The following is an 11,503-nucleotide window of genomic DNA, read 5'->3' on the forward strand; positions in this document are numbered from 1 at the left end:
CAGCGTGTGCGTATATCTGATTAAATCCCTCTTAAGAGCCTCTGCAAAAACGTCTGCCACTGCACGCAGAGTGCTAACAGTGCAGTTTTTATCCCGATGCATTACTAAATGAATGTGTTGACCACAGGGCAAGGTTAGGTTGGTATTGGCAGAGATAGCTCTCAGCTGGATTGCCGACACGTGCGCTCGCATAATGCATGCAAAGGAGACACAGTTTGTGTGTGGCTTTTTTGTTGCAGTAATTTGTAATCTGTATGTAAGGTTGGCATGTCTTAAGAAGGGGGGGGGGGGGGGAGGAAACGGGGGTTAGCGTGCGCGTGCATGCGTGTGTATATGTGTGTGTGCGTGGGTGCGGTTTTTAACTTCATTGTACAGATTTTGACCCCTAATCAATAAAAACAGTTAGCTAATGAAAAAAAAAAAGTCTGCATGCTCGAGGGCATGCGTACTCCTTTCCCTGAATCTTAAAGTGCACTTAACAGTGGAGCAATGATTATCGACAGGGTGCATGCATCCAGTGGCTAACCGGCGCTCACAGATGAACTACAGATATGATGCCCCTCACATTTGCAACTAACTAACTCCGTTTTTTTTTTTACTTCCAGGTTAGCTGTTACCACTAACTGTGACTGCATGCTTTTTTCTTTATGTCTCTTTTTATTTCCACCCAACAGATAATGACTATACTGGCTGTTTTTTTTTACATCAGGACTCATTTGGAGTCTTTTTTTTTTTTTTTTTTTTTTTTTTACATTTCTGCTGCTCCTGCTTTTAGGCTCTTCTGCATGCATTCTGTGTATACAGTGTTGAGTTGTAGTGTGATCTGAAGTGGAAGTTGTCTTGGCCCAGTGATCTGACTGCTAGGTTTCAATTGACAGCTGAGGAAGTGTGACTGGAGCGTGACTCAAAACGGCAGGCATTATGGCCCCAGTGCCACTGACGACACTTTGGGGATTACTTGGCAAAGGTAACCTTTTCATTCTTTCATGCCGTCTCTCTTCCACCACACGAACACACACACACACAAACTTGAATTAATAACAGCATATAATAAATGATTCAGCTGATTTTCTTCCTATATAAAGTCACATATAAATCTAATGTGTCTGGACTGTGGCTCTAAGTGTTAATGAAGTGGTTGTGGACTTTTCAGATGAGGTCATGCATTGTTCTGAAGAAAAACATTTCCTTGTTCCCTGTTCCTTCATCTACTTTTCACTCTTGCATTTTTTCCCCACCTTTCTGTGTAATCTGCAGTGCTTTTACCTCGTTAGAGTTTTAAACATCTTTTTTCGTTCTCAAACCTTAACGGTGCACTGTGTAGTTGTGGGGAAGAAATCTTAATCAGAGGAGAAAGATCTTCATTGACTGATTATTGTGTGTCTAAACAATCTAAATTAACAAACTCTCTTTGTTTCCATGACTGAATAAACAAACTGACCTTAAAGTACAACACAGTTTCATCCTGTTTTACTTTGTTAATATGTGGCGGACCCTGCCACCTTTCTAGCTTCACACAGTGTTCTGGGGGACCTTATTTTCCTCTGAGAATAGCTTGTTTATTCACTTATGGAAAAGAATTACCGCAAATATATCGTAAATATTAAAATTCTGAGTTTGAATTTCTTCTCCAAAACTACGTAGCGCCCCTTTAAGAGAGAACTGGCTTTTGGTTCGTCTCTTATCCTGTTACAGAAGTTTGATCTTTGTATTTATGTTCAAGATTTCTTGTGTGAATTTGCCGGTTTTTTTCTCTAACGCACCATAAAGTACACAAAATCATAAAAAGCCTTTGAAAAGCAGAAACCTCATATTCCTTGTGAAACCTGTGAAAGCAACAAATATTAGAAGTTATATTTCTGTCATGATTTTATTTCACTGCTGTGTTATTCTCTCGCTGAAAGACCACACAAATTGCACAATGATGTCGAGGGTTTGAAACATGGCTCTCCTCTTGGACTCACACCCAACAAAAACAAGAATATCCTCGTTTCATAACACAAACCTTGATGAAGCTAATTCGAACACACACAGTCGAAACCGCGTTTGAATAAAAAGAAGTCATTCCAGGTCAGCTTTTTCGGCCACGTGACGATGTTTTACTTTCCACATTTTAACAAGCGTAGCTTTGTTTGACTTTGTGCTGAAGTCATGCTTTACTCTCTTTAACTTAAAGCTACAGAAGAAAGCCTCCCCTCCCTCTTCACCCTCCCTCTTCCTCCATACTGTATGTCTTCCTCTCTAGGGGGGAGAGAACCTGAACCATTTCACCAAGGCAGAGCGAGCTGAGCTAAGCTTTTTCCTGTTACGTCTCCCTTTTCCCCTTTTCCCTGGAAGTGTGTATGTGTGTGTGTGTGTGTGTGTGTGCAGCTCATTTTGCGCCCGCTGAAGTTACAAACTCTTTCTTTTTTTTTTTCTGCAAACACACATGCACACAGCAGAACCCCCTTCAATAGGCCTCCTAATAGGCCAGTGGAGGTAGCAGAGAAAAATGTCCCCTGCAGCAGCTTCGAGGTCTCTTATTTTACTCACTAACTCCTCCTCAGCTCTCCATGCGAGTGTACAGTAATGAGCTCAGATAAAATGGATCCCAATTGAATCTAGTTAATTTTCTCGCAAAGATTGGACGGTAATTCTATTTTATTTGTCCCTCTTTGACGGATTATTCGCGCAAAACCCGTCCCGACGTATAGATGGGATCAGGCGGATTCCTCTTTTTATCTGGCTCGCCCTTTAAACGGAGCGCTCCGCGATGCCTCTTCAGTACTAGCCCCCAAATTAAAACGCTGCCAGACTCGCATGTTGCCATTGTGCAGGAAATGGGTCAGCAATCCATTAAGATGCCATTAGATAATCTAATTTAGGGAGCTAATCCTTAAACGAAGCACGCTGTATGCCCGGGCTGTGCTTGCAGGGAGTAGAATTAGTGAGGTTTGGGAGCTCGGACAGGGTAAGGGGAGGCCATCTTGAAGGTTACCTAAGGAAAGACTTAGGAGTGCTCGGAGTGCGGAAACACAAAGCAACCACTTGTACGGAGAGAAAAATACAGGGGGACGGAGGCTCTGCTGGCAAATAATGTCATCCAGATAACAGCAAAACGGCGCTGTTTGTCAGATAAGAACAACAATACCCAGAATTCCTGTCATGCATTTAAAACACGACCTCTGAAATTGAGGGTACAGCAAAGATCGTCTGGCCCTAAAGGACAACACAGTTTCATACCGTTTTACTTTGTTTATATGTGGCGGACCCTGCCACCTTTCTATCCTCAAACAGTGTTCTGGGACCTTATTTTCTTATTTTTGAGTTTGTATTGTTACCTCATTAATATAAAACTTCTGAGACTGAATTTCTTCTGCGTGGTGCTCCTTTACGGACACAGTTTGTACTCACAGTTCATACTAATAAGGCAAATCTCAATTAGCAGTGACAGGAGGACTTCAGCCCCCCCCCCCTCCTCTTTGTGCTTCAGCCTCATAGTAAAGCAGATCTTTACATCAAAAACCCTGCTCAGCGCTGCCTCAGGTTATGGGATGCAGATACAGACCGACAGCCATCGATTTTAACAAGATTAAAACCGATCTGCGGACAAAAGGCCCGCGAGTCTGCTTTTGTAGCTGTGTGGTCCCCCTTAATGTAAGCCATTACCTGAGAGGAGTTTCATAAGGGGAGAGTAAAACACTGAGAGATGGAAGAAAGAATGGAGGGAGGGTGGAAGAAAGAAAGAAAGAAAGAAAGGGGAAAAGAGAAAGCAGCAGCCCTCGGCCCACTCTGTGCGCTCTTTGTTCAGCAAGGTAGGAAAAACTTAATCCCCCCTTTCCTGTCCGATGATTTTTGGCAGGGTGAAAGAGAGACGGAGCGAGGGAGGGAAGAAAGCAGGAGAGAGAGAGAGAGGATAGCATAAGGACGGGTCGGACAGGGGAGGGAGGAAAAAAAACCTGCGAGAGAGGATTAGCCTCGAGGTTGTCTTTTAACTCTTTGCGAACATAACCTCAGACTTGAGCGACGTTTGTTATTTTCGAACGCATCTTCCCTTTCTTGCTGTCGCCGCTCATTAAAGAGTCTGACTCTTTCAGGGCACGAGGTGAATTGAATTTGCACTCGCATTGTTTTAAGTCAAAGACGAGCGACTAGTGATTTGTATAAAACGCAGACTGGTCGATCAGCGGCTTTCACCGAACGCCAGACGGCGTTGTCTTCTGTCTGTTTTTGTCTCCCTTGAAAACTCCTCCTCGTCATCCATCTTTTCCTCGCAAAACATCTCTCCTCATCTGCTTCTTCCTCCCCCTCACTTTCTCGCTCTTTTTTCTTTCATGTCTGTCCTGATGCGTGCAGGTTGTGCGCGACTTCAGCGTGTCGGGAAAGAAAGTTTGTCAAACGTGCGACGCAGGTATCCTCAGACTTAGAGAGGGTTGATGTGTGAGGGTGTTGGATGAGTGCACACTGGGGGCCTGTTGGGGGGGAAAAAGGGGGCGAGTGGTGGTGGTGGTGGTGGTGGTGGTGGTGGTGGTGTGGGGGGGGGGCTAATTATCTGACATCTACGTAGCGCAGCACCCCACGGGAACAACATGCTGTTTGTTCCCGCTCGCGTTTTCAGTTAGCACCGTTGCTCCCCAGGAACAATCACTGTGTTGTTTTGCCATTAGCGTGAGATGAATAGGGATGGGACAGCTTTGTGTAGGGTGCCTCCCCCCCCCCAACACACACACATACATACACACACACACAAACCCCCTCCCCTCCTCCACCACCACCACCACCACCAATCACTCTCCCCCTCTCATGCTTTTCTATACTGCCTTCAATGCAGAGAAGAGGACCTGCGTCACGTGACGTCCTTCACTGGGAATCAAGTGGATTCACCTCAGCTCAGCCATTTTTCCCTTTTTTTGTGTTTACCCCCCTTTTCTGTCCGAACGCAACAAAAAAAACTAAGACCTTCAGCCTTGATGAGCGTCAGCAGAGCGGTGACGCCGGTCATTAGCGAAAGCAGTGTTCAGGATAATTGAAAGAAAGAATCAGATTTTGACTGCACAAACAAGTTAACGGCATGTGACTAATCTCTCCGTCGCTCTCTCCTTCTCTGCTCTCCTGTCTCCTCACAGTCCTGGTACCTGGGCGAGCTTAGTTCCATTCCAAGTGTCGAACGGGACTCCGATTCTGCCAACAAATGTCCACCAGAACTACAGCATAAACATCATTGGTGAGCCCCTGGTCCCCGCTGAGACTGGGAACTGAGCAGCGCAGAGGCCCGGATGACCCCCAGGGTGGATGGGTGTTGGTGGTGCAGAGCTAGCACTACAGGTGTCCGCAGCCATGGATGAAACCAGCAAAGCAGCACGAGCTGCACAATCGTCCCCCTTCCTCGTCCCCCCCCCCCCCCAGCTCCCCTCCTCCCCCGTCCCTCCCCATGAAGGACACTGGCCGTGAAGTGAAGACGAGGGTTGGTTCAGAGGAAAGAAAAAAAAGAGAGAACGAACGCTTCAGGTCTGCTGTCTCCTCGCCCGAGCCCAGCCCACACATCCACCACCCACCAGTCAGTTGTTGTGTTTGCAGAACTTCTCAATCCATTCAAATACTGTGATGTATAGATGCCTTAATGTTTTATTGCATGACACTCTAGTCTCTTAGCGGCAATTCCTACTATTTTTCCATGTTGGGGGAAGATGTAAAATCCTGATTTACACACAAGCGAAGAGGTCTGCGTATCGACAACCTCTGCCTGGTGGATGGCTCCGAGAATCGAAGCTCTCCAGCTCAGGCCTCTTGAAAAGAGGCTTTTTTTCCCCACGTCAAACGATTCACTGTGTACACCATAGGAACAAAAAAAAAAAAAAATTGTGAATTCAGAGTGTTTCTTCTTCCGTTTTGATTTCAGTTTACTGTGATACGACTCTTTGTTCGGAAAAATGTGTTGACTTTTGCTTATTCTTTACTGCTACTTACTTTGAGAATTAAAACACTTACGGTAAGAGTTGAGAACTCTTGATGCGGTTTTCAAAAAACACTAAATGTTAGGCTTGAGATTGGACCCCTCATTAGAGAATTTGCAACTCCTTTACAAAAGGATTTTAAAAAAAAAAAGACGGAGCATAAGAAAATCTCGATAGAGGCAAGTGCAATTGAATTTTTTGAAGGGAAGCTATCAGTCTGTCAGCCCTAAGACTCTAAAGGAAGGGGGATAAACTAAACATTAAATGGATTTATGGGTAAAAATGTTCAAGGAAACATTTGAATTTGATTTCAGTCACATATCCGTCTCCTCACATGAGCGAAACATCAAGCGTGAAAGGCAGTCGAAGGCAAGCACTAAGCTACCTGTGCAGCGCTGAGCAAAAACCAGCACTTCTTTTTGAGCCCTCCCCATCGTTACGGGGAGATTTTTATTTTTTTAATTTATTTTGGGGAAAAAAAATAACCGAACATAAGCAAAGAAATGAGGCGCACGTAGTGTGTCGGAAATGGCATTTCTGTTTTTCTTTTTCTTTTTTAAAAAAAAATGCTCACGATAAGATCAAGAGCATAATGCATTTGGCCATCAGCTTCTAAAGCTTATGTTTACAAAAAAAATAAAAAACATGGAATGCAAAGTGTTAATTCATGGAAATGTACAATTCATGCAAATGTACAGTAGGCTTATGTGTAAAGCTAGTTTGTGCAAGGTTAACTCTACAGTGGAAGAGGTTGAAAAAGCTGAAATTATGAATCCAGGTGGTGGCAAATCCCTGAAATCTAAGAATTGTGCACGGCATGTTCGCAGCCATTGCCTCTCCAGTCCAGACGTATTTATACAAGGAAAAATCTCTCCAATACTCTTAATTTGCACGATGACATATAGTCCACATTACGTGCCTTGCCTTTGAATATAGAGACATCACTACACTTGTTTTTTGCTGCATTTATCATTATAGAAAAAAAAATTAACATTTTTATGATAAGAATTGTTTTGTACTCTGAATGAAATTGTTGATTTTTAACTTCATGTACTACTCTATCTCACAGTTACATTGCATATCAAGGCTGTGTATAGTTGCCGTTTAAAAAGTTTGTAATCAACCAGCATTTTTTTTTTTTTTTTTTTTTTTTTCTCTCAGTATTTTGGTGGTTTTTCTAATAACCTGTCATCTTTTGTTTTTTTCCTTATTGCTCATTTTGTTCATCTTCCAGTTACTATTGCGGAGGGTGGAATTCAGAATTATGAAAAATTATGCAATACCAAGTTTTGCCTATGTAGGTAGTGCTTATAGATGCGTCAATTATTAGAGGCTAGTTTGGAGATAGACAATATTGTAATGCATTTATTTTGTTGATATCGTTGTTTGTCGTTGTTGTTGTTGATGATGTTGTTGTTGTTGTGGGTGTTTTCCTTTTTTATTGACCAAAGTGGGGACTGCTTTCTATGCAGTGTATGACAAGGTCTTTTTTTTTTTTTTTTTCTTTTCTTTCTTTCTTTAGCGTATAGGCCTACCGAATGACGGTGTTCCAGTGTATTTTGAATTCGGGAGTTTTAGCGGGGAGGGCCGGTTATTTTTCTAGAAGTACTTATAAAAAAAAAAAAACAGAAATGCACCCTTGGTCTTTCTACGGCTGCAAAGTCACTGATTGGTCTACTGTGACTCTTACTTTCAACTTTCCACCTGGGGTGCTAGCGCGTGACCTTGAAGGAGCTCATTTTTTCACAGGAGAGACGGCTTGACTTGAGTATGACAATCATTTTAAGAAAATCACTCTCGCCTAGAATCCCACCCTCGTCGTAGATCCCTCGAAGCTGGACGGATAGCGTTGCACGCTTTTTTCGCCGAACCTTACACCAGACGTCACCGAATGCAACTCCCAAGTAGATGCCTTAAACACATCAGCGAAGTGGCCTGTGACCTGCGCAACAATCACACACCGACTAATGCTACTGAGACCTGTCCGAAATCAGTTGCAGACAGGCTCAAGCAAGCCTTTAGAAAGTATTTTATAAGTAGTAGATTTGTATAAATGTATATACGATATGCACATATGTCAATTCCTGAGATACTTTCCCCAGCAGAGCCCCGTACAGCAAACACTGGACCGTGGTGTTTTCTAACTTCCTGTCCAGTGGCCCAGTAGAAGCTTAAATAGAATCAACTAGAAGAAAAATTATAGCACTTAAATAGCACATAGGCAATCGTCTTCTCCCCCAACGTACAGTGTTTTCAACCTAGTCTTAAACTAAACCTCTCAGGCGTATTCCAGGGCATTATTTATATCAATCATTACCATTTTTAATGTAAAAAAATAAAATAAAATAAAGATATTTCCTCGCAGAGAGAGCAGCGCCTCCGTTGCTGCTATGACACCTTTTGCACTCTTTCCCTCGCAATCGTGAAAGAAACGTCTCCCCTCGGAGAGACGGCGCGACTCTCCGGCGTCAGCCGGAGGGCTGAGAAAGCAGAAAACGTTCTTTTGAAAAATAATCCTCAAGTCAAGCTCAATCTCTCCGTCTTCACCCAGATTTCTTATGCAGAAAAAAATTGAAAAAGTCACCCCGTTCTATGTGCACTGTTCTGTCTTTTTTTGTTTATTGTTTTATCCTTTTTCTTTCTTTTAAAAGAAAAACTTTAAGTGCTTTGCAGCCTTTGGCCATTGGAGACCCCACTGAAGTGCATTGTCCCCAAGTGTGTGTGTGTGTGTGCGTGCGTGCGTGTGATACAAATGTGTCAGGGTCACTGTGCTGTTGGTGTTTATTTGAATAGGAGACTGTACATAAAGGTAAATATCCTGATTGCGTCGATAGCAGTAGTCTGTGGGGTTGAACTCTGCTTTGGCAGCTTGGGTGTTCGTGTGCATGCGCGCGCCTGTGTGTGTGTGTGCGTGTGCGTGTGTGTGTGAGACTTTGTGAGCCGGACGTGTGATCGAGTGCCTCTGACACTACACAACGAGAGAAGATGAGGGTCTTTCTATTGATTTAAGAAAAAAAAAAAAAGCCTGCCGCGGGACAGGAGTTTGTACACTGTAAACTTTCTCGAGAGTTCTTCTCTTCAGCCCTTATTTGTAAATCTTCAATTCTGGGGAAAAATGAGTCAATTCCATTTTAGGAAAAAAAAATAAAATTGGGATTTTTTTGTTTATTTGTTTCGGAGGCTGGATTTGAGTTAGAACTCTCCAGGTTTCCTCCCGATTAGTAGAAACTAAAGTGTTTTCATCGAGTTGTTGTAATCCTGTACGTGAAGTCGAGAAAAAGGGGGGAAATATTCTATACAGATCCATAAATATTAAAAAAACAACAACAGTGAAGGCTTTTTTATTATTAATATTATTATTTCTGATCTTGATTAGTTCTTAGATATTTCCATTTGGAAAAAAAAACACTTCATGAATATTTGAATTGTTGTTCTTTCATTAGTGTGGCCATAGCGAGTGTGATGTGATTTATCTCCTTTTTTTTTTTTTTTAATGGGTGTGAATTCTTGTCCAACAAGACCGTGGTGTGAGTGTGTTCCTTGTAGCAGCTGGGAAGGTGACGTCACTTGACCAGTAAGAGAGAGAGAATTAAAAAAAGGCCCGTCAGATTGCGCCTGACCTTAAGCGAGAAGCAGGGTAAAATCTGCAGCGACAAACGTCCTCGATGAATCTATCAGATTTTTCTTTTTCTTCTTTTTTTTTTCTTTTCGAGATCGGTGCTACATTTCCACGCAGCTCAGATCGGCCGACGTCGAGCGGTCGTCTCAGTTCGTACGCAGACGACGCTCTTTAAAATCTATTTAAAGATCGGCAGCAGCATCTGGGCGTCACATCTTTTTGCACATTCCTCATGCTGTCAACGCCTGATGTGATGTGAGGAAACCCTTCATTCACACTACAAACAAACATGACATTAATTGCAGGTGCTTCAGAGTCGGGTACTACACCTTCCAGCTGATAGCGTATTCGGGCAAGGTTGAATGTAGCCTGTCAAAAAGAAAGCTCTTGATATTTCAATCAGTGTTCCACCTGTCAGGCCGTATCCGAGGCAGATTTTGACACTCGCCTTTTTTCTTTTTTTTTTAGTATTACGTCACTGCGATCATCGAGAAACAGGACGACTTTATGCAAGGAGGACCTGTGGCACTCATGCAATACGTGTGATTTTTTCTTTCTTCCTTTCTTTAAACGAATGTCGCGCATTCTGTAGTTACCGAGAGGGTTAGAGGAGCTTCGTTTTCATCCCACATGAGCAATATACACCTTCCATACGTTGGCTAGCTGCTAGTCACTCGGCATCAGGTTGTTATAAAACATGAAAAACCAGCATTTTTACAGGATGTAACATTCACCAAAAGAAGACAAAAAGATAGCAATGCAGTGCCTGTTCAAGCTGTCCAAGTGTCTGTTGTATATAATTGTAAAATGTGATAGACTTAACTTTCATATGTGACAAGGAAAAAAAACAAAACAAAAAAAAAAAACACACCATCACGCAGAAGAGAATGTGGCAAACTCATCTGGAAATATGCTCGTCATTACTTCTTCGATGGTTTTGGAGATTCTTTGTTTGTTTTATTAATTTTCAATGCCCACATCGAGCTTGTTGGAAATCTGAGAGAGGAAATGTTCACTCTTTTTTTTTTTTCTTTTCTTTTTCTGTCTCCGGGAGGAGGGGAGTGGGGCGTTGGGGGGGTGTCAGTGCTACATTAAGCGCAGCGAAAGGATCAAAATTATGTCTTTTTTTTTCTCCGAAGATTAGTCACCAGTTTTTGTTTTTTTTCTCTGCAGGGCTGATTTATTTTTGGGTCTTGTGGCACTTTTACTTCCCTCTGCGCACACATTTCTACTTGATGAATCATGGTGGAATTATATATATATTCTGAACAACAACAACAACACCAACAAAACAATATGTAAACAGTCTCCAGTAGTGATCGTAGTTACACTGCAAGTGTGTGCAAAGGTCTATGTATGTATCTGAATGTACGTTTTAGAGGACTTTTTGGAAAACCTTTTTTTGTTTTTTATCTTTTCATTGACAGTTTAGGAGCCACAGGTGTCCATTGTGAACTGTATAGCGAAGGCCTTGATATCCCTTCTTTTATTGATTTTAGAAACGCCGAGCATTAGGCGATGCCTTCAAGCTGGTTACATTTGGTGCAGGGGCTAAAATTGCCACAAGATTAAAATCAGTGTAAATAAAGGCTCAACTTTTTGTGATTGTTACTGTTATATCCAGCCTATACTGCTAGCAGCTGTTTTTACTGCAGTCAATTACTGGAAGTGGATATATTTCCTATGCAAAACTGTTTAAACAATAAAATGAGCTATGCTACAAAAATGACTCTGGTGTTATGGCTGTTTCTTCTCGTGTTTATTTTATTATATTTGGTTTTCTGAGCGATTGCAATTTGAGAGCTGAATGTAAAAGTTCTCATTTGTCAGTCTGTGTTTGATGAAGAGGCAAACTGCGGCATTTATGTACTCGAGCCAGTTGGCCGGGAAACTGATGGGAAATTCAAAAAGCATCGAGTTGGACTTTTCAATTTAGGGACTCTATGAGAAT

General features: G+C 42.3%; 1 protein-coding gene across 8 annotated transcripts in view; it reads left to right on the plus strand.

Annotated features, from left to right (window-relative positions):
- LOC311251691 (nuclear factor 1 B-type-like) overlaps positions 1-11,281 on the plus strand; it is a 70,384-nt gene extending 59,103 nt beyond the window's left edge. For 6 of the 8 annotated variants that reach the window (XM_084344278.1, XM_084344276.1, XM_084344277.1 and 3 more), the window contains 2 exons: positions 879-967; positions 5,106-11,281. In XM_084344278.1, coding sequence (XP_084200404.1) covers positions 879-967; positions 5,106-5,238 — 222 coding nt within the window. In that variant the 3' untranslated portion in view covers positions 5,239-11,281. The remainder of the gene's footprint in view (positions 1-878; positions 968-5,105) is intronic. The other 2 variants (XM_084344282.1, XM_084344283.1) reach the window with 1 other exon arrangement.
- Positions 11,282-11,503: the final 222 nt, after the last annotated feature.

The sequence above is a fragment of the Pagrus pagrus genome (assembly GCF_965226575.1).
Source record: "Pagrus pagrus genome assembly, chromosome: 22".
Classification (NCBI taxonomy): Eukaryota; Metazoa; Chordata; class Actinopteri; order Spariformes; family Sparidae; genus Pagrus; species Pagrus pagrus.